This window comes from Symphalangus syndactylus, chromosome 11, assembly GCF_028878055.3.
Source record: "Symphalangus syndactylus isolate Jambi chromosome 11, NHGRI_mSymSyn1-v2.1_pri, whole genome shotgun sequence".
Lineage (NCBI taxonomy): Eukaryota > Metazoa > Chordata > Mammalia > Primates > Hylobatidae > Symphalangus > Symphalangus syndactylus.
This window is the reverse complement of record NC_072433.2, coordinates 134,234,460-134,257,203: the sequence shown is the minus strand read 5'-3', so window position 1 is coordinate 134,257,203 and position 22,744 is coordinate 134,234,460. Positions and strand designations below refer to the sequence as shown.

The following is a 22,744-nucleotide window of genomic DNA, read 5'->3' as shown; positions in this document are numbered from 1 at the left end:
TTGCAGAGAAAGTAAATCAGCCTTTTTTTTTCTTCTTTGAGACAGTCTCATTCTGTTATCCAGGCTGGAGTGCAGTGGGGCGATCTCGGCTCACTACAAGCTCTGTCTTCAGCGTTCATGCCATTCTCCTGCCTCAGCCTCCCGAGTAGCTGGGACTACAGGCGCCCGCCACCATGGCCGGCTAATTTTTTTGTATTTTTGGTAGAGATGGGGTTTGACTGTGTTAGCCAAGATGGTCTCGATCTCCTGACCTCGTGATCCACCCGCCTCGGCCTCCCAAAGTGCTGGGATTACAGGGGTGAGCCACCGCGCCCGGCCTATATCAGCCTTTAAACACTAGACTTCCCATGAAAATCTCCACTCCTGCTTTTTTTTTTTAAATGGAGTTTGGCTCTTGTCACTGAGGCTGGAGTGCAGTGGCATGATCTCGGCTCACGGCAACCTCCGCCTCCCAGGTTCAAGCGATTTTCCTGCCTCAGCCTCTTGAGTAGCTGGGACTACAGGCGCCCGCCACCACGCTCGGCTAATTTTTGTATTTTTAGTAGAGATGGGGTTTCACCATGTTGGCCAGGATGGTCTCGAACACCTGACCTCAAGTGATCCCCCCCACCTCCTACCCCCTTGCCTCAGCCCCCCAAAGTGCTGGGATTACAGGCCTGAGCCACTATCCCGCCATCTTTTTTTTTTTGAGCTGGAGGGTGTGGGCTTGTGCTGGGGTCTCATGAGTTGCCAGTGCCTTGAGGCTCAGTGGCCACAGTCCCCCCAGCCGCACTCACTGCCTTACGCAGCTGAGTTTGGGAGCCATGGACTGAGCCCAATTAAACGGTGTGGGGCCCTTCTCCCTCTTTCTTTCTGCGCCCACCTCAAGGGCAGACGAAGGCCAAACTGGCGTGGCCTGGGTGAGGGTCCTGAACACCCTGGACTCAGACCCTGCCTCTCTGTGGCAGGGCGCCGCGGCAGCAGGTGCACAGACCGTGGCTGTCACTCTCACCGTCTCACGCCAGAGCGACCCGGGCAAAGCCGCGCGTGGTGGCCGGCCTGGCTGGGAGCAGCCCCCGAGCCCCCGTCAGAGCAACGCGCATCGCGCGGCACTGCTGGGACCCGAGCATCCCGCGTGCTCCCTCCGGGACCACTAGGCCCGGCCGCCGCGGGAACTCCGAGCCTCCCCACGGTCCCCAGGGGGCGCTGCGTGCTCGCGCCTCGGGGAGCAAAGCGAAAGTCGCTCGGGCACGCCGGGTGCAGTTGCGCGTGGGGCGCTGCCTGGGGGAGCCAGAAGCCCCGGGACCCCTTATGTAGCGCCCCGGCCCCAGCCCCAGCCCCGGCCCACCCAGCGAGAAGCGCCCCTGCCCACCGCGGCGCACGCTCGGAGCCGCGGGGCCAAGGCTGCGGGAGGGGAGGGGAGGGGTCCGCTCCGGGCCAGCGCCGGTCGGGGGTCTCCAGGCTCCAACGCACCAGGGCAGGCCGGAGGCGGGACGGGCCGCGCCGGACAGCGGAGGGGGTGCCTGGGCGCGCCGGGCCGTCGGGGAAGCGCGGAGGCGGGCACGCCGGGGAGGGCGGGCGGGGGCCGAGCTTATAAAGGCCCGCGGGCGGAGGAGGGCGGGAGCCGCCGTCCGGCCCAGCTCGGCCTCAGTTTGCTGAGCGCTGCGCTCCGCCGAGGGGCAGGGCGGACGCCTGAGCGAGCGCGGGCCTGGGACGTCGGCACCCGCGGCGCGGCCGGAGGAGGAGGAAGAGGAGAAGGCGGCGCGCGGGTCCCCGCGGGTCAGCCATGGCGCGCCGGCCCCGGGGCCCCCGCACCGCCCCATAGCGCCGCGGCGTCCGCTCGGTCCGGGCCGGGCCTTGGGCCCTCCAGCCATGGAGCCGCACGTGCTCGGCGCGGTCCTGTACTGGCTGCTGCTGCCCTGCGCGCTGCTGGCTGGTGAGTGGGGGGCGGGCGCCTGGGGGCGACGGGAGGGGGCTGCGTCTCGGCTCCCCACGGCCTGGACACCGGACGACGCCGGCCGGGGTGAGGGCTGTGGGCGAGCGGGCGCGGAGATTCCCAGGGACGCGCGACCCGGGTGCCCGCATTCCTGAAGCATGAGCGCGCCAGGCGGCGGCGGGGCTCCTGTCCCAGGGCCGGGCTGGAAGGGCGGCGGCGGGTGGGGGAGACGGCACCGCGTGCCCACGGGGGCGGTCGAGCGAGCGCCGGGGATAGCGAGGCTGGCGTCTCCGCCGGGGTGCTGCGGAGAGGGGGCCGCCGGGGGAGGCGGTGTTTGTCCGGGTGGGAAGGGCCGGAGCGGTGGTTGGGGGAGCACGAATCTCTTTTTCTCTTTCGGGTTTAAAAAAAAAAAAGCGCAAAATTGCATCAGGACTTCCTGACAATCTGGGAGAAGGCGGGCTTCCTGCCTGGAGCTGTTTAATTTGGAGCTTCCCGAGCCCAACGAACGTCCGTGCCCAGGGCCCAGCCCCGCTCACCACTGCACCCCCGTCTGCCGGACTGAGGCGGTCCCACACTTTGGAAAAAAAATAGTGTGGGTTCCTCCCTTGCCCTACCGGGCTCAGTTTCGCAGGGGCGTGGGCTGGCCTGTGCCCTGGTCTAGGGGAGGGGACACCCTCGGAGGCTGTGGCCTGGTGTCAGGCCGGGGCAGGGGTCCCCAGTCCTGGCATCTGTGTCCCCTACTTGCTGGGCAGTGGTGCCCCTTTCGCGAAGCACACCCGGGTGGCTTGGTGCTCCACGGGCTGGCACCCCTACCCCTTTCCTGACCCTGGCCTACCCGGGACCCATGGCCCGCGCCCTCTGCCCGGGGGCTCCCCACGTGTGACTGAGCTGGGAAGCAGTCAGATGAAACTAACTCACGGTCAAGTGGGATGGTTTGCATTGGGAGTCCGCCGTGGACACGGCAGGTGGGGCGTTTTGATTCTAAAAGCCCTTCCACAGCCCTTGCTCCAGGTGGGAGCTTGCGCAGCGCTAGCTTTGGGGATCTAGAGCCGCCTGCCTGAGGCTCCCAGACAGACTGCGTTTTGATCGGTCGCACAGAAAGTTGGTGAAACTTGGGGAAGATTTTCTAGACAGGAATCAATGAAAACCATTGAGGCCGGAGAGCAGAGGTTTTGAGCAACTGTCTTCAGTGTGGTCAGCCCTGTGTGGACTGGGCAGCCTGGGACCTGCTCCCAGTGCAGGGTCAGATGGGCCGTAAACAGGGCCCGGCTATGTTCCTTCCTGTGCCTTAAAAACAAGCAGGACGGCCTGGCACAGAGGCAGAGTCTAGAGCTGACAGGCCTTAGAGAGGGAAACAGGAAAGCTTCTGAAATGTCCCATTCACACCGATCGTTCCATTTCCTCTTGTGTCTGAGTGGGAGCGGGGGTCCTCCCTGCAGGGAATGCCCCCCTCTCAGACGGCGGCTGCTCCTTGGGCGGAGTTGGCAATGTTTTTCTTTAAGTGACCAGATGGTAAATATTTTCATGTCACAAAATCTTCTTCTGGTATTTTTCCAGCCATTGAATGTAAAAGCCATCCTGAGTTCATGGGCTGTACCTAAACAGGTGTTGAGCCAGATTTTGTGGCACATGTGGTTTGCTGCCCCCTGGGCATTGGTCATGGGGCCTGGGTTCTGCCTCCTCGATTGCTATCCGCGTGGGGGATCTGGGGGAGGGATCACTGTTCTTCTTGCTTTTGGCCTCCTTGGGGAGGATGGGGAGGTAGCCCAGGGGTGCTCACCCCAGGCCACATGTCAGTCTTCTATGAAACTTTTAAAGAATAATGATGACTGACTGTATAGTACTTCCCATCAACCTAAAACTGGCTCCAAATAAAGTCTCTTAATGTGAAAGATGCTGAAGCCCAGGCCATACCCCACACTGATTCTGTGTCTGGGGATGGGGCATGGGGCCTGGGTCTCAGTGTTTTCTCTCAGTCGCCTGGGGGAGGTGGAAGTGGAGCCGGCCAAGAACCCTGCCTGCCTGCTGTCCGGGACTCCTGAGTCAGGCTCTGGCCCTGGGGTGTGGGCAGCTCCAGACGGACCCTCGATGTGCAGCTTCAGCTGGCCTGGCCGGAGGTGGGACACTGGCTTTGCTCTTTGGAGTGCCCCCTCCCTCTCTGGCGAGCTTTGGCTGGAAGCACTTCTACGGTGTTTTGGAAATGAATGAGGCCTTCAGAAGGCATTAGTCACTGTGTGCCTTTGCTGGCCCAGACAGTGCCTGGTGAGGGTGTGAGTCATCCTGGGGTGCCCCTGGCCCCCACGCCCTCCCCCTCCATTGCAGGATCATTACCCAAAAATCTGGCAGGGAGCTGCCCTGCCCACAGGCAGCAGGGGCCTCCTTCAGCAGTCTCAGCTAGTGTTGCTGGAGCCTTGGGGGATCAGGGCCCATCTCTTCTAGAGAGATGTCAGGACAGGGCTGGGCGCGACGGCTCACACCTGCAATCCCAGAGCTTCAGGAGGCCAAGGTGGGAGGATTGCTTGAGCCTAGCCGTTCAAGAGCAGCCTGGGCAACGTAGAGATCCCCATCTCTACGAAAAATGTATGAAAAGTAACTGGGCATGGTGGTGGTGCACCTGTAGTCCCAGCTACTCAGGAGGCCAAGGTGGGATGATCGTTTGAGTCCAGGAGGTGGAGGCTACCGTGAGCCATGATTGCATCACTGCACTCCAGCCTGGGTGACAGACCCTGTCTCAAAAAAAAAAAAAAAAGAAAGAAAAAAACGGCATTTGTGATTCTGATAATACAGGACCACACCTCCAGTTCTATCAGCGGGAAATCTAGACAGGGCTGCAGGACTGTGTCACTGACTGGGGGACACCCACGTGTGCTGACAATATGGCTTCTGCTTTTCAGGGTGCCTCGTGGCACAGCCTAGGGGCACACCCACGGCCGGCAAGCTGGGCGTCACTTCCTTTAGACTGATTGTCACTGAGAAGTGTCACCAGTTAGCATGAGGGATGCTTCCTCCTTTTTCAGACCATTGTCACCATCAGAGTCTCACCACCCCTGGGAGGCAGCCGAGAAGCTGGGGAACAGCAGGCACTTGGCTCACAGTTGCTCAGCAGTGCAGACCCGCCGAGCCCAGCATGGCAGAGTCACCCTTCGGAGGCCTGTGCCGGGGTCTCGGGACCTGCACTGAACCCTGGCCTGTCCCATCCGAGGGTGCTGGGAAGAGCATGGCCGTGGCAGAGTAGGGTGGGAGCTGCTTTCCTCTGTGGCTTGGGGGCCCCTTCTGAGCATCAGCTCTCCTGTGTGGCAGAGGGGCGCACTGTGTCTCCATGCTGGGCCTGGAGGTTGGATGAGTCAGCAGGAGAGCGTGGGGGCCTGCCTTCCGGCACCAAGGGCTGCAGGTGTGAGTGTGCACATGTGTGCGTGTTTGGGGAAGGGGCCGGGGACTGCGCAGGAGCTGAGGATGGGTCACAGCGGGTGGTCGTCCCACAGTGGGTCACTGGTGCCCAGGACACAGGGAGCTCCAGCCCCAGCTGCCAGGGTCCCATAGAGAGGAAGTGTCCTCTGGGGGCAGGTGGGGGTGCACAGTCTGTGATCCTGGCCCCAAGGCAGCTTCCTGGGCGGTGTCTCTCCTGTGCTGACTCGGCAGTGCATTTGCTTTCAGTGCGCAAAGATGAAGGGGAACCACCGTGGGCCTTGACGGCCTCATCTGCCCTCTGCAGCCCGCTCCTGAGACGGGGCCACCACAGTCTCCAGAGTCCTGTGAGAGCCGCATCTTGCAGGAAGCCATTCCTGGCCTTTCTGGCCTCAGAAATCCCCTCTTCAGTTGAACCAAATGTTAGTCTTCTCTTTAGCTATTTTAGAAATAGACAATTAGACTTTTTTTTTTTTTTCCATCAAGACAGAGGCTCACTCTGTCACCCAGACTGGAGTGTAGTGGCATGATTTTGGCTCACTGCAACTTCGGCCTCCAGGGCTGAAGCCATCCGCCTGCCTCAGCCTCCTGAGTAGCTGAGATTACAGGTGTGTAGCACGATAGCTAATTTTTGTATTTTTAGTAGAGACGGGGTTTCAGTCCTTTGGCCAGGCTGGCCTTGAACTCCTGACCTTAAGCGATCTGCCCACCTCAGCCTCCGAAAGTGCTGGGGTTACAGGCATGAGCCACTGCATCTGGCTGACAGGTTTTTGCTTCTTTGTTTATATATGCTTTTTCTTCTGGTTCCAAAAGCAAGTTTGCCCTTCCTTGTGGTAGATAATGCTAGCTCACAGAGCAGGTTAGAAGCCAGCACAGCATCCCACACACACATCTGGCACGGACGGACCATTGCTGGGTGTCTGTCCTGTGTTCTTCTGAAAGGCAAGCTGTTCCCAGCCAGCCCCTGCCCCTCTCTGCCTTAGCCTGCCTTGAGGCCTGAGTTTCCTGGGTGACTGTGAGGCGGGACCCCCCTTCCCCCACCCCCACCCGCATCCTCTGCATCTGCCTTCTGTCCTGCCCTTGACCTTTGAGCTCCTCTGCCGGCTTCAGGGTGTGGCTTTTGAGCCTGTATCTTGGATTAGGACTCTGGAGTGAGGGACGTTAATTCACACACCCAAGATCACACTGGTGGGAAGGGACAGGCCCAGGGTGAAGGCTTCTCCTCTCCTTGGCGGTTGAGTCCCACACCTGCTGGCCGAGGCACCTGAAGAGGACCTCCGATACAGGGTCACTGGGAGGACGTGGGCAGGCAGAGGTAAGGCCAACCTGGTGGCGGCTCTTGGGCAGCAGCGGACCCTGTCTTGCTCTGAATGTGCGGAGCCCTCACCCCCTTCTCTGGGTCTGGATTTCCTCCCCTGTAAGTGACACCGTAAAAGCTTCACAGCCGCTTCCAAGTCTCAGGTCTCTCGGGCTTTGGATCTCGCACCCAGGCTGGGTGAGGGCAGGGGTGGGACAGCCGTCCCTCTGGAAGGCTCAGAATTCCTCGCACAGTCATGGGGCCAGGCGACCCGGAACACGTGCTTTCCCAGCTGCACTGCATGCCGCAGTGGCCGGGGGTCCGTCGGGCCTCCATGGAGCTGAGGGGAAGGGGCCACTCACCACCCAGTCGTGGGGCAGACAGGCTCCTTGGGACCTGTGGGGCTGTCGGCATCCCTCATGCTGCACACACAGCGTGTCCCCAGGGGTGTCTGCAGCCAGCCCACCCCACTGCAGATTCCTGACCACTCACATTCATTCATGCATCCTCTCACGCAGGTCCTGTGGGACAGAGCTCTGGGCAGCAGCCAGAAGTCCAAGTTCTGGTTCAGGGCCAGTAGAGGTGGGTGTTGGGGTGGGGCTGGAGCTCCCTGCTCTCCCTCCCAAGCTACCCAGGAAAGGAGGCTGGGGGGCCCTACATGGTTCTGGATGCACCGTTGCTGTTTATTCACAAAGCACAATGCTGAGCACAGTCGGGGAAAGAAAAGTGTGACAAGTGCCAGGAAAATGGGGCTCCCCCTGACGCCATCCAAAATGGGGTCCCTTGCCGGGCATGGTGGCTCACACCTGTAATCTCAGCACTTTGGGAGGCCGAGCAGGTGGATCACCTGAGGTCAGGAGTTTGAGACCAGCCTGACCAACATGGCAAAACCCCATCTCAGCTAAAAATACAAAAATTAGCTGGGCATGGTGGCGGGCACCTGTATTCCCAGCTGGGGAGGCTGAGACAGGAGTATCACTTGAACCCAAGAGGTAGAGGTTGCAGTGAGCCAAGATCATGCCACTGCACTCCAGTCTGGGGGGCAGTGAGACTCCGTCTCAAAAAAAAAAAAGTCAAGTCGTAAATCAGATTAAATTCCCTTTTTAACCCTTTGAACCTCTGTCCTCCCCTGTTTCCAGTGGGAGGCCTCTGGTGAACACGCCATGTACCCCACCTGCCACCGTTCTCTGGGTCTGTCTCCCAGCTGGAACAGCCGCTTCCCCAGGTGCCTTCCCTGGGCCACAGCCTTGTGCCTCGGTGGCTGCTGGATGCCTGAGTGTGTGGGATGGCAAGCCTCTCGCCCTTCTGTGTGGGGTCGCACACCCACCGCGGGCCGTATTTTTGCTCACGTTCATGTTTCCCCATGGTGGACACTGGGTTGCAGGGACCCTTCCTGTGTGCAGGTGAGGATCTGGGCAGCTGCTGGCACCGGGCCTGTGGGGACGCTGACCGACCCGGGTGCCGGCTCTGAGGCGTGCAGTGGACAGCTGTCCTGCCGGGTGCTGCCAGGGCCCCTTAGGCCGACGTGCGTGGCCACCCGATTCCCCGCCGTTGTCTCAGGAGCCTTTGCCGAGTGGGGTGGATCAATTTTTCGGGTGTGTTTTAATAGCATAATTACAGGGAGTATTTCAGGCTCCCTCTGACGGGCCGGCAGGGTTTGGCTGCCGGCTGTTTACGAGGCTCCAATCTGCACACTATTTTTCTGTGTATATATATAGCTGGGGCCGCTTCTCCTTCCTTAGGTTCAGGCTAAAGAGGGACAGCAGCTGCCTCAGCCACCCCCTGTGGTTTCCTTTGCCTGTGGATGGGTGGCTAAAATGGGCCCAGGAAGAGTCAAGAACAAGGCCGGCTCTGGATGCCACAGCTCTACCCCCAAAAGAAGGAAGGGGGCTCGGGCCATGCCCATCTGTGAGCCACACCGTGCGGGAGCGGCCTCAGGCAGGGGAGTCCTGGACCCCCGCAGTGCCTGGGTGTGTTTGTCCACCCTCCCTCCTGTGTGTCTAGAAGCCTCTAGCCTCGGGGAAAACAATGAAACTCAACCGTGACTTAAACAGATTCCCAGCCCGGCAGGAGCTCCCGGAGGCCTGCGGCTGTGGCCAAACCTGGAGGGCCATGCGGGAGGGACAGACGCGGGTTTGGGGAGGCCGCCTGCCCAGGAGGGGCCTCAAAGGAGGGGACAGATGTGGGTTGGGGGCTGCCTGCTTGGGAGGGGCCTCAAGGACCCCAGGTCTGGTCTTGGTCTCACTCACCTCCTGGACCCCCTAAGGCCTGCAGTTTGCACTCTGTCGCCTGCGACCCCCACTGTCTGTCTCTACGCAGCTCAGCCACCAAGCGGCCCTTGCTCCCTCATTTACTGGATTTCTGTTTATGGTTAAAGTACCGTTTAAAACAACACATCATTAAAGCAACATGAAAGGGAGTTTGGAAAAGGGAAGCCATCGTCCATCCCACTGCCCGTGCCGCAACAGGGATTTGCTTTTCCTTTCCTGTCTGTGGGCCAGTGACAATGAGGACCCCGCGACGTGTGGCCTGCAAGGCTCTGCCCCAGCCTCCACTGCCTTCACTTTCTCCCTCCTTGGTGGGTGCGCCTTTGTGCTTTTCCTAAAAGAGCAGGTCCGCCGGGCGCGGTGGCTCACGCTGGTAATCCCAGCACTTTGGGAGGCCGAGACGGGCGGATCCCGAGGCCAGGAGTACGAGACCAGCCTGGCCAACATGGCAAAACCCTGTCTCTACTGAAAATACAAAAATCAGCCGGGTGTGGTGACAGACATCTGTAATCCCAGCTACTCGGGAGGCTGAGGCAGGAGAATCACTTGAATCCGGGAGGCGGAGGTTGCAGTGAGCCGAGATCACACCATTGCACTCCAGCCTGGGTAACAAGAGCGAAACTCCATCTCAAAAAAGAAAAGAAGAAGAAGAAGAAAATCCTGATGCTTCAGCCTGGTGTGGGCCCTTCCCTCCCTCTAGTCCTTGCCAAGAACTGAACGGGGCTCAGATCTCCTGCCTGGCGGGGAATGAGCACACACATTCCTCTCTCGGGATAGACAGCAGCAGCAGCCCTGTTGCACACACGAGGACGTGCAGGCTCAGGGGCCGTGGGTGGCAGAGAGGGTATCAGCACTGGACTGGCCTGCCGCGAGCCAGGGTCCAGCCCCACAGTCCTGTCCCCAAGCCCTGGCCCATCCGCAGTCAGTCCCGTCTGCTAAATCCCCTGCTCTGCCCCTGGTGTGTGGCCCCCCAGTTCCCTCCTGTGTTCATTCCCTGCTAACCCCCCATGGCCTCGCCTCCCCTGAGCACACACCCTCTCCCCTTCCTCTCCTCCCAGATGTGCACACAGGAGCTGCTCAAAGGCTGGGCAGCCAGCAGGGCCTCTCCAAGGGAAGCTGGGCCGCAGGCAATGCCCTAACTGAGCCACCAGGTCCTGGCCCTGCATGTCATCCCTTTTTTTTTTTTTGAGACGGAATCTCGCTTTTTCCCCCAGGCTGGAGTGCAGTGGCACGATCTCTGCTCACTGCAAGCTCCGCCTCCCGGGTTCACGCCATTCTCATGCCTCAGCCTCCCGAGTAGCTGGGACTACAGGTGCCCGCCACCACGCCGGGCTAATTTCTTGTATTTTTAGTAGAGACGGGGTTTCACCATGTTAGCCAGGATGGTCTCGATCTCCTGACCTCATGATCCACCCACCTTGGCCTCCCAAAGTGCTGGGATGACAGGCGTGAGCCACTGCGCCTGGCCTCATCTCGTCCCTCCTATGCACCATGGTGTGGGATCTCGGGTCCCAGGTGGCACGTGTTTAACCTGAAAGGAAACTATCTCTGCGCTCCCCAGCTAGTACCCTGTGGGCCTGGCTCGGAGGCCCCGACTGCCCCATGGCCTGTGCTGTACGTGCTGGAGCCAGGCTTCGGCTCTGGCTGATGCTTCCTGTGGCTTTAATCTGCATGACCTGGGCTCTAACGAGGGTCTTTGCCTCTGCGTGTGCATTGCCTTCTTCTGAGGAGTCTCCTCAAGTCTCCCAGCTGTTTAAACGATGGAGTCTTTTGTCTTTTGACCTGTTGGTGCCATCAGCCAGCCTCCTGCATGCACTCTCCCTGCCCATGGCTGCCAATCCTGTCCTGCCCTTCGCCGTGTCTTGTCTTTTCTTTTTTTCTTTTCTTTTCTTTTTTTTTTTTTTTTTTTTGACAGTCTTACTCTGTCACCCAGGCTGGAGTGCAGTGGCACGATCTTGGCTCACTGCATCCTCCGCCTCTCTGGTTCAAGTGATTCTCCTGCCTTAGCCTCCCAAGTAGCTGGGATTACAGGTGCCCAGCACCACACCTGGCTAATTTTTGTATTGTTAGTAGAGACGGAGTTTCACCATTTTGGCCAGGCTGGTCTCGAACTGCTGACCTCAGGTGATCCATCCGCCTTGGCTACCCAAAGTGCTGGGATTACAGGCGTGAGCCACCATGCCGGGCCCCCGCCATGTGTTTTTAAGAGCAGGCATTTCATTCAGATGAAGCCTGGACGCTCTTGTGGGGCTCTGGTCAGGGGCTCCACCTGCCAGTGAACGTCCTCTGCCTGCGTGGGCGGCCGCGGCATCCAGCCTGCGCTGGGCCTTGTTCTGCCTGGCTCCTGGTCGCTGGGTCTGGCCTGGCATCCTCTGTGTCCCGTGCGGGTGCCTCTGCCTCCTGCTCTAGCCTGTGCCAGGCACTCCTGCTCACCTTCCAGGAGCCAGGCCTCTCCCCAGGGCCTGCGTCCTGTCGGGGTCAGGGACGGCCCCTCTGCCATGCTCTGGAGACCCTGCCCCTCACTCACTTACGTCCTGGGTGTCACGTACGGCTGGGAACTCTGTCATCTTCACTGTCTAGGCCGGGGCCTCCCTGGGTGTCTGCTGGATTGAGTGGGTGCCTTTGGGTCCGTGCAGAGTGAGCCGGCCTCCCAGCACCGCCCTGTCGTCACGTAGCGACTATCTTTGCGCCTGTTTTTCCTTCCTTTCACTGGTTCTCCTGGGATTAATTCCCAGGCCTTGCATTACCATCTCCGAATGCCTGGGTGGTTTCAGTGCCCAAGAGACTGTGCTGAGGTATCTTAGACCGTGTGGGCACCGTTCGCTCCTGAACAGCCGGATCCAGGGTGCCGTGTTTCTTGTGGAATCCTCCAGGGAGCCCCATGTACCCCACGAGTGCTCTCCCCAGCCACTGTGGCATGAGACAAGCGGTCCCTTTGCCCTTGGGCCTTGTCCTTGTCTGGTCGGCCCTTCTTCATGGGGTCAGCACGGGATTGCCGGCTTCCGTTTCAGGCTTCCTGGGACCCCCGCTCAGACCTGCAGCTGGGCCAGCGATGCCCACCCGTTTCTCCTCCACGCGGTGTACAGAGGTGCCCGGGCCGCTGCTTGGGACTCTGGAGCCCAGCAGTGAGTCTGCTTGACCCCAATTTGTCCTGGCTATCACAGCTGGGGCCTGTTTTCCTCTTCAGCACCCATGGGTGTCTTTCTCCAGTTTATATTATTATTTTTATTTATTTACTTATTGAGACAGAGTCTCGCTCTGTCGCCCAAGCTGGAGTGCAGTGGCATGATCTCGACTCACTGCAAACTCCGCCTCCTGGGTTCAAGCGATTCTCATGCCTCAGCCTCCTGAGTAGCTGGGATTACAGTCATGTATCACCAGGCTAGACCTCCAGTTTATATTATTATAGCCTGGTCAGGGAGTCACTGGGCGTCGCCATCCTGTGGGTGGGAAGGGGGCGCAGGCAGAGGCCAGGAGGAGGTGACAATGATGCGCTTCGAGGCTCAGGCCACGCCCACCCAGCCCTGCCTGGTGACTGGTTCCTGCTGTGCTGGGAGCTGCGTCCCAGAGCTTATCACTGGGCACAGACCTTCCCAGCCAGAGGAGAGGGAGTCCCGGAGGGGCCCCAATCTCTGAAGGTCAGCAGTGTTGGGGGGAGGAGGCTTGCGGTGCTGAAGGGACTCGGGGGACCTGCAGGGAGGTGTTGGTGGTCAGGGATGGTGGCACCTGAGGGGACTTTCAGCAGGGCCAGAAGTGCCCAGAGCAAGCTCCGGTGGGGCCCTGCACTGGGGGGCTGGGGTCGAGTGACCCTCTTCCTAAGACCACCCAGGAGGACCCCGGGTGCAGGGTGGCTGGATCCCTCTCCCCCAATAGGTAGCTGCTGTCCACTCCCCCTACCTACCTGTCAGCCTTTTCCCTATCAGGCCCTGTCCCTAGAAGTCTGGAGACGTCAGGGGTGGCCTTGAGCCCCCGGGGTTTTTTGGGGGGGAAGCGCCAGCCGCTGTCTTTACCCTTCCCCTAGTGAGGCCGGGCCGTGCAGGGGCCACGTGGAGGCAGAGTCTGCGCTGCACCCATCGCCTGGCTTCCTGCCGACCCTCGGCCCCTGGCCACCTCTGGTCTCGGGCAAGGCCCCTCTCCCTGCCCACCTTCTCCCTGGCCCCCATGCCGGGTGGGCAGACCTCCTCTGCGGTTTCTATTCAGGGGGTCCCTCGTTGGCTCCCCACTCTTGGAGGGCTGTCCTGTCTCAGGCCTCCCCTCTGCTCAGATCCCCTGAGTGAGGGCCCGGGCTTGAGGCCAGGAGTTACTAGGGCGCCAGAGGGGGAGGCTCAGCCTGAATCAATGAGACCCAGGAGGAAGGAGGCACGTGGACCTGAGGGCTGGCTGGAACCGCTGGTGACAGATGGAGGAGTAATTGCTGCCTCCAGAGCACAGCGAGCTTGAGCTCCCTGGAGTGCCAGAAGCTTCTGGGTGGACAGACAGGCCGCCTCACATTCCAGAGGCTCACACAGTCTTCCAGGCACCCCTGGGGCCAGCTGGAAGCCACGTGCCTCCACTCACGTGTCCCGTGGGCGTTTGGAGGGGAGGCTGGCCTGCCATGGCCCACCCCAGCCTGCGGCCTCAGGAGCTCGCACATTTGCAAGGGGGTGACATGAAGACTGAGCCAGGGCTGCTACGGGCATCCCCTCAGAGAACAGGGAGGAGGGGCACAGGCCTTTTTTTTTTTTTTTTTTTCTTACTGAGTCTCACTCTTTGGCCAGGCTGGAGAGCAGTGGTGCGATCTCAGCTCACTGGAACCTTCACCTCCCAGGTTCAAGCGATTCTCCTGCCTCGGCCTCCCGAGTAGCTGAGATTACAAGCACCCGCCATCACGCCTGGCTAATTTTTGTATTTTTAGTAGAGACGGGGTTTTACCATGTTGTCCAGGAAGGTGTTGATCTATTGACCTCATGATCCGCTTGCCTCGGCCTCCCAAAGTGCTGGGATTACAGGTGTGAACCCCTGCGCCCTGCCGGGCACAGGCCTTTTTATGAGGGAGGAAGCCATGCCCTCTGCCACCTGCCTGTGGTCTGGGGCCTGCAGGGCAGCGTGAGCAGGGGCCAGTAGGCTCCCAGGGCCCTCACCTCCAGCGTGGCTGTTGGTTATTGGCACCTGGGCCTCATGTCCACATGGAAAGTATATTCCGAGCTGGTGGCTAAGCCACAGGAGCCCACTTAGCCATCCCAACCCCCAGCCACTCGCTGCCGTGAGACGTCTGGGATTTTGGGCCCTCCTTCCCAGCTTGGACACAGACTTGGGACTTTAGCGCTGGACACAAGTGCTGGATCTGGGGTCTCAGTGGCACCAGGGATGGTCATTCTGACAGCCATGCCCAGAGTCTCAGGAGGGCAGGTGGACGGGCATCCGGACCAGAGTCTCAGGAGGGCCTGGGGCCGCAGGTGGACGTGCATCCGGACCAGAGTCTCAGGAGGGCCTGGGGCCGCAGGTGGACGTGCATCCGGACCAGAGTCTCAGGAGGGCCTGGGGCCGCAGGTGGACGTGCATCCGGACCAGAGTCTCAGGAGGGCCTGGGGCCGCAGGTGGACGGGCATCCGGACCAGAGTCTCAGGAGGGCCTGGGGCCGCAGGTGGACGGGCATCCGGACCAGAGTCTCAGGAGGGCCTGGGGCCGCAGGTGGACGTGCATCCGGACGTCACCACTGCAACCTTGGCCCACCTGGCACCTCCCTATGGCCGTGCCCTGACTGTGGGCTGAGGGGGACCCCCATGGCTAGCTTGGGACCTCTGCTGGACACTGTCACAGGGCACTTGTAGAGTGGCCCTGCTGAGGTTCAGGCTTGGGCGCGTGTGGCCCCTGAGCCCAGCAGCTGCGTGAGCGGTGGGGAGCCGAGCCCCCAGTCAGGAACGCTGTGTGCTCCTCCCTGCCTGCTGTGCTTGGAGCCTGCAGAGCAAGGGAGGCGGTGGGATGGGAGCCCCGCCTGGCCTGGTTTCTTGTTGTCGCCTCACCCTTAGCTGTGTATAGTCACATGCGGCTTCCAGTCCTGGCTCTGCTGCTGAGCACCATTGGGCCGGTGGTTGGGTAAATCTCTCAGCCTCTCTGAGCCTCCAGCACTTCGTCTTTAAGAGTGGAACTGGTCTGGTCCTCCCAAGTGGGGTCACTGGGTGCAGAGTTTCTACAAGGCTGGGCCCGGTGCCAGTAGCGGTTGCTCCGTGGGGCCCTTCACACGGTTGATTTTTATCTCCCTGTGAGATTAGCGCCTGCCCTGCTCTGCCTCACGGCTCTGGCTCTCCGGGACCCATACGACCTGTCATGTGACAGGGGCCGAAGGACCTTGCAACACATAGCAGGATGTGAGAGGGTGGAGCCGCTTGGCCCAGGCCCCGCCTGCAGATGAGAGGGCCGAGAGCCTCTTAATCACCTGCGCTCAGGGCGTGTGACGGCAGGGAGTCCCTCCAGTGCCACCTGCCGGATCCCTGTAGTTAGAGCTCCCCACCCAAGCCCCCAGGGCACTTCAGTGGCCTCCCAGGTGAGGACGTGAGGCCCGGAGACTCTGGTGGTGGCTGGTGTCACCTACGTCGGGGCCGTGCAGGGCCCAGTGGAGGACATCTGGCCCGGACCTAGCTGCTCCATGGGAACCTTGGGGCATGCTCAGGGTGACGGTGTGGCTGGGCTGCCAGCCGGCCTGGCTGAGTCACTGGCAGCGAAGGCATCAGGTGGTGGAGGTGCTGGGCAGCTAGCAGGAGAGTACCCCCACCCAGGACCGTGTTCAGGCCGAGAGGGAAGGCAGCGGCCCAGGCAGGCACCGCCCATGGCGGGACCCCGGCACTAACGGCCACCTCTCCTGATGGACTGCAGTTCTGGAGCCGCCCCTGAGGAGAACGCCCTGCTCAGTGTCCTGGCGGACTCTGGATTCTTTACCATGCCATCCTCGCTACAGCCTGGCCAGGCAGCTGCTCCAGTTCCCCCACCCTACAGACAGGAACTGCAGGCTCCTAAAGGTCCAGTCAGCTCCCAAGTCCACAGCTAGAAAGTGATGCAGGCAGGTCCCGGCTGGGGGGCAGGTGTGACCTGGTCACTGGGGAGCGGGCTGTGCGCAGGCATCAGGCTGAGAGGTCTCGGGGATGTGTCCCGTGTGCCAGGTGTCCTGTGGGGCTGCCCGCAGGCCTCCTCTGGCTTTGGCAGGTTCTGTCCTGACAGACCGAGGCTTGGGAAGACCGGATTGTGCACTTTCTGCCTAGAGAGAGGGTGGGGAGGGGCTGGGGCATGCGGGCAGGGAGGACACCCTGGGAGGCGTCAGTCCTCCTCCCCCGGGACGGGCTATGCGCCAACAGTCCCTCATTTCCTCTCTCGGGGACAGAGGCGTGGGGGTCCCGAGCCTCCAGGTTAGAGTAGGTTAGGAGGGCCTCAGAGCCCCCCTACCGCCCCGCCATGTGGCATTGGAAGGGGTATAAACCCCTAGGGGATCTGTTTACCACACTCCGCCCCATGCCGGCCTCTCTTTTCCCTCTAACCTGAGCAGGAGCAGGGCCAGCTCTGAGCTAGGAGAGGCGACAGGAGGCTTGTCCTGGCCCCGCCCACCCTGGCCCCTCCCTGTTTCCCACCACCCTCCGCCCACCAGAGCTACAGGTTCTGTTTGAGCCTCAGCCCCAGATCTGGCTCAGGTCCTCAGGAGGAGGCAGTAACAGCCAGGCCTTGGGTCCTCTCCCTGCTCTGTTCCTGCCTGCTGACTGGAGGCTGCAGGTCCCCAGGCTTGGCCCTGACGCTCAGGAATGGAGCCGGGGGGTGTGAGGTGGGGGCTCCGGTCAGGTGTGTTGGTAGGAGAGGAGGCGGGACCGGTCCCACAGCTCCATTGCTGCCGAGGTGTTGTGCAGGTCTGTCTTCATATTGGTAAGGAAAATGCGAGGATGCTGTAGCCTGGGCATCCCCCTCCCCAAGTCCGAAATCCAAATACAAGCGGAAAATTCCAGACCTGACTTCATGCGCCAGGTCACAGTCAAAAGCCAGAATTATTGAAAGTGTGGTCTGGGCACGGTGGCTCACACCTGTAATCCCAGTACTGTGGGAGGCCATGGTGGGAGGATCACCTGAGGCCAGGAGTTCGAGAGCAGCCTGGGTAACATAGTGAGATCCCCGTCACTATGTACACAAATAAAATTATGTGACTGCCTTTAGGGTATGTGTATGAGGTATATATTGAAAAGTAAATAGAATTTTGTGTTGATTCCCATCCCCAAGACATCTCACTGTGTATGTGTAAATATTCCAAAATCCAGAAAATCGCAAACTGCAAATACTTCTGGCCCCTTTGGGTGCGGGGCCCCCACTCTGCATAGCAAGAGTGGGTGCGGGTGCTGCTGTGTCCTAGCACATCTCAGTGTGTGGCCTTTGCAGTGAATAGGGCTGGCGTCCTCACTGTACAGATGAGGAAACTGAGGCCCAGCTTGCTTTGCCAAGGTGGAGCCGGCCCCGGCCATGGCTATTCTGGCTCCAAATCCCAGGATCTGCAGCCACAATGCTACTGTGCCCAGGACTGGGCCCTGCAGCTCGTGGTGTCGCTGGCCTGCCCATTGTGGGCACCACCCCCTCCCTCCAGACTGGCCAAGGCCTAGAAGGGAGCAGGGCCTGGCTGAGGCTGCAGGGGTGGAGATGGCCAGCCAGCCCCTCGCTGCCAGGAAGGGCGCATCCATCCTGGCCTCTCCCCAGGGAGGAGGGAGGAGTGGCTGAGAGGGAAGCGCTCTTGCCCTGTGGACGAGCTCCTGCCACACGGACTAGGGGGCCCCCGCCCACAAGCCGCTTGTCAGGGCCACCCGGGACCCCTGGAGGTCGGCTGCTCGCTCTGTTGTTAGGAATTGGATTAGTTTTCCATAAAAACAGGATGTGGTGGGTGAGAGGGCAGTGTGTCCGTCTTTCTCACTCCCCTTTTTCCAGGAACTGAGCACATGCATAGGCTTTAGCCAGGACCGTCCAGTCCCCTCCCCACCCCCCACGGGGAAAAACCCACTCTCTGCTCTTAAGTGGCCACTTAATTAGCTTCTCCTCCTGGCCTGGGGAGCTTCTTGGAGCCGGCCTGCCATGAACAGCTATGGGGACACCCTGCCATAAGGTCCAGGAGCTAAGCTGGGACGTGGTGGGAGGGGCTGCGAGGCCCAGGCAGTGTGCCAGGCTGCGCAAGAGGAGCCCAGCCCCTGCCCCCACCAGCCAGCAGCCCTGGGCCCCCCTCCCCAGGACACGACTGTGGTGGCACATGGCTTTGGGGGCTCGTGGGTCCCAGTTTGCAGGCCTCTGCTCTAAAGCGGTCTGGTCCACGGGGTCCCCTCTGGAGGGCCTGGGGGAAATCTCAGGGACCTGGGATCTGGACCCGGGGGAGGGAGCAGGAGAAGCATGTGCGTGAGTCTCGTGCTGTCAGGGAGCCCCGGAAGTCTGCGAGGGCGTGGGGGTTGCGTCAGGGAGGGAGTGTGGGTTTTGCCCCGCAGTGGTGGGAGCTCGCTTGAGTCCCCTCGATCCCTCAAGGCTGTAGTCCTGAGTTGGGGCTGCAGGGCAGGGCAGGGCAGGGTGGGGTCACCCTGAGGCAGAAGGCTCAGTGGAGCTGTTCTGGCCTGGCTCTGCCCCTCCCTGGCTGGGTGGCCTCACCCTGTGACCTATGGGGACCCTGGTTCCTCTGAGCCTGGGGACAGCAGTGACTCCACCTTCCTAGGTGACTGAGGGTGACGTGGGCTCCCCCTGCAAATGGGGGGTGTGGCTCAGTGGCCGAGTGTATGATGGTATGTGGCTCTTGGGGTCCTGAGAGAGATGGGAGTGGAGGAGGGGTTTGCAGGGAAGCTGGCGGCTCCCACCCCAGCCAGTCGCCTGCAGTGGGGGAGTTCCAAAGCTGACTGAAGCTTCAACCTTGTGGCTGGTCCCCTTCCCTGCGGCCTCAGTCATTCTGGTCTCTGGAGGATCAGGGCTGGGAGGCTCTGGGCTGCGGGGGGGCTGTTTTTGTGACTCAAAGCTCTCCCAGCAGAGCCCCCCTGAGCTCCTTCCTCATGAGCAGGGCCTGGCCCGGGGTCTCAGCACAGCCACAGGCCAGGGATGCCCTTGCAGATGGCCCTGGATGGAATTCCAGAGCTCAGAAATGGCTCCTTCCTGGAAGGATGTCCCGAGACTCATGAGACTGTTTCCTTCTGGGGAAGGAGAGGAATGGGGAGATGAGTGAAGAGCGCACTCAATCCGGGAAGAAGCTAATCAATCAATCAGGGAAGCCGATCGATCGGAGAAGCTGATGGGAAAGCCATGCCTGGTAGAATATGCGCGTGCGGGCAGAGCAGTTGCAGCACTCACAGGTTGACCGTGAGGACCTTGGGTGTTACTTTGTGCTTCTCTGCATTTTAAAAACATTTGGAAGTGGAGAAGAGGAAAGTGAATGCTCTCTGAGAGTTCATGGAAAGGGGAAACTCAGGCCCACTCTAGCCAGTTGGGGCCCAGGGTTCCAGCCTGGGGTGGCCCCGGCCCTCGTGGCCTGAGGCGATCGTCCCTGTGGCTCTGAGAGCAGCTGGGGCCGGGTCCCCGTTCTGGGGCTGGTGATCCTGGGGGAGAGCTAAGCAGTGCCCTGCCCTTCTAGTGGTTATGAGCCCAGAATGTTGATTTTTTTCCCCTGGTTGCTTCATGAGTTTGTTGAATTTCCAGAGTATGTGTGGGGCCCCCCGGCGTCCCACCCGCCCTAGCCCTGTGGCCGCAGGGCTGGCTGTTCAGCGCAGTCAGCTGGGCCCAGGGCCCTGGAGGTAGGTGGGTGTGTGCCTGAGCTTCCCCTTTGGGCCTCTGCCAGGTGCTAGGAGGGACCACACAGGCGGGAGGAACTCGGGGTCCCCAGGCCTCGGCCACACCAGCCTGGTGCTTGTTATATATTGATATGTCTGTGTGTCTACCTGTGAAATGGATATTTATTTTAAGGAGCTACCGCACGCGATTGTGGGGCTGGCACGTCTGAAGTTCGCAGGGTGAGCTGGCTGTCAAGAGCCGCTGTTGCAGTCTTGAGTCCAAGCCGTGCGCTGGGGCGGGGGTTCTCTGTGGCAGTCCTGGGAATTCCAGGGGCCCTCAGGCACCACTCCCTCGCCTTCAGCTGATTGGATGAGGCCGTCATGCCATCTGCCGATTGGATGAGGCCCTCGTGCCATCTGCTGATTGGATGAGGCCCTCGAGCCGTCTGCTGATTTAAATCAATCTCATTTAAAAAACACCTGCACACCAAATTGCAATTGGTGTTTGACTAAACTGGGCAGCATGGCCCAGCAGCCCTGACACATGAATCACCCCTCACACCCCACCCGCAGGCGTGACCACGGCACCCAAGCTGCCGACCTAGAACACAGCCGTGCGCCGACTTGCACGTGGTGCCTCTGGTCACACCTCCTCCAACCTCAGCGCCCTGTTCAGAAAGGAGATAGCGGCCGGGCGTGGTGCTCACACCTGTAACCCCAGCACCTTGGGAGGCCTGGGTGAGCAGGTCACCTGAGGTCAGGAGTTCGAGACCAGCCTGGCCAACGTGGTGAAACCCCATCTCTACTAAAAATAGAAAAACTAGCCGGGCGTGGTGGCAGGTGTCTGTAGTCCCAGCTACTCAGGAGGCTGAGGCATGAGAATCACTTGAACCCAGGAGGTAGAGGTTGTAGTGCGCTGAGATTGTGCCACTGCACTCCAGCCTGGGCAACAGAGTGAGACTCTCTCAAAAAAAAAAAAAAAAAAAAAAAAAATTAGAGATAACGACTTGGGCTCTCTAGGGACCAGAGATCCAGGCTCCAGGAGCTGCTGTCCGGCCCTTTGCCAGCTGTATGAGGTGCTCACCTGGCCACGTGTCTGGGCAGTGCTTCTAAGGCGGCATCCACTGGGAGGGCAAGACGGTCCTGGTGCAGGTGCCCAATTCTGTCCCCATTTCACTTACTGGGAACTCAAGGCACAGAGAGGGGAGGGCTGAGCTAGGACCAGATCGCAGTCTCCTGCAGAAGTACATAGACACGATGTATGACCATCCTGGACACCGGCCCTGAGATTCCCCTCCCTCTCCTGCCCTGCCCCAGTGGCCTGGGGGGAAGGGGGAACAAGGTTCTGAAGGGGGTGTGAGCAGACACCTGCCCTTGACCCCCCCCTCCAGGCTGCCTCCGAGTGGCTGGTGACTCCGCTCCTGCCTCCGAGGGAGGTGGCCAGGTTGCATTCCTCCCTGAGTGCCGGGGAAGTCCCTAGAGAGCAGGCCAGCCTGTGCCTGGGCCCTTGGGCAGTCTAGACAGGCCAGACTGGACAGGCCAGGGGGCTGGGTGCCGCTGGGTAAATGACAGGGTGAGGGCTCTGAGTCAGCAGCCCACCTTCTGTCCTGGGTCCAGCACTGCTGAGGACACAGTGGGCAGCCGGGTCTGCCGGGGCCAGGTAGCTGTGTTTGGAAGGCAGTGCTGCTCCTGAGAGGCGGCTACCGGGAGGTTTTCAGTGGCCAGGTTCTTCGGAAGCCCTCGCTGCCTCTCTGGGGGGAATTGCTGGGGCCATGGTTGGAGTGGTCACTAGTGTCTGCCCCTGGTGCCGACGGCGGAGTCCTTGTTTTGGGAGGTCATGGCATGATGCCGGAGGTCAAAGGCAGGCCATGGCAGGGGCATTCCTTTTTTCTTTCTTTCTTTCTTTTTTTTTTTGAGACGGAGTTTCACTCTTGTCGCCCAGGCAGGAGTACAGTGGTGCGATCTCAGGTCACTGCAACCTCCGCCTCCCAGGTTCAAGCGATTCTCCTGCCTCAGCCTCCAGAGTAGCTGGGATTACAGGTACGCGCCACCATGCCCGGCTAATTTTTATTTTTTATTTTTTATTTTTATTTTATTTTATTTTTTTTTTTGAGATGGAGTCTCGCTGTTGCCCAGGCTGGAGTGCAGTGGCGCAATCTCGGCTCACTGCAAGCTCCACCTCCCGGGTTCACGCCATTCTCCTGCCTCAGCCTCTCCGAGTAGCTGGGACTACAGGCGCCCGCCAACACACCCGGCTAATTTCTTTTTTGTAGTTTTAGTAGAGACGGGGTTTCACCGTGGTCTCGATCTCCTGACCTCATGATCCGCCCGCCTCGGCCTCCCAAAGTGCTGGGATTACAAGCGTGAGCCACCGCGCCCGGCCTAATTTTTATATTTTTAGTAGAGATGGGGTTTCATCATGTTGGCCAGGATGGTCTTGAACTCCTGACCTCGTGATCCACCCGCCTCAGCCTCCAAAGTCTTGGGATTACAGGCGCACGCCACCATGCCCGGCTAATTTTTGTATTTTTAGTAGAGATGGGGTCTCGTCATGTTGGCCAGGCTGGTCACGAACTCCTAACGTCATGATCCACCCGCCTCAGCTTCCCAAAGTGTTGGCATTACAGGTGTGAGCTTCCGCGCCCAGCCTGGCAGGGGAATGTCGATGCGTGATCTCTGCCTGGAGAGCACGTTCGTGTTTCCCGGAGGACACTTTAGAACATGGGGCCTGTGTTTGGGTGAACCTCAGCCTGAGAATCTACCTGCTCAGGATCCAGTGACGCTGGTGGTGTGGACTTCAGCTCTGGAGAATGGGTTATGTGGAACCTGGGCGCCGGGAGGGCGTTGCCACGTGCTTGCTGCTGGGGCTTCAAGAGGACCCCGTCTCCTGTGGCCGAGACCCCGTGTCTCACGGCACGTCTCACTTCATACCCCGCCCCGCCGTCCGCAGCTTCGTGACCTCTGGGTTTCCCCCAGGACCTTCGCATCTGATGTTCCCAGATCTTTCCCGCCACTGGGTCCTGCTCCGGTGCCCCCCGAGGAAGCCTTCCCTGAGGACCCAGCTCAGCATCTGGTGCTAACTGTGGCTCATTGTGCACTTTGGCCCCCAGGAGGCTGTGGGCTCCTGAAA

General features: G+C 60.4%; 1 protein-coding gene across 2 annotated transcripts in view; it reads left to right on the top strand.

Annotated features, from left to right (window-relative positions):
• Positions 1–1,598: 1,598 nt before the first annotated feature.
• Positions 1,599–22,744, top strand: part of PIEZO1 (piezo type mechanosensitive ion channel component 1 (Er blood group)) — a 68,994-nt gene continuing 47,848 nt past the window's right edge. Inside the window, exon 1 of one of the 2 annotated variants that reach the window (XM_055232798.2) lies at positions 1,599–1,915. In XM_055232798.2, coding sequence (XP_055088773.1) covers positions 1,852–1,915 — 64 coding nt within the window. In that variant the 5' untranslated portion in view covers positions 1,599–1,851. The remainder of the gene's footprint in view (positions 1,916–22,744) is intronic. The other variant, XM_063612525.1, reaches the window with a different exon arrangement.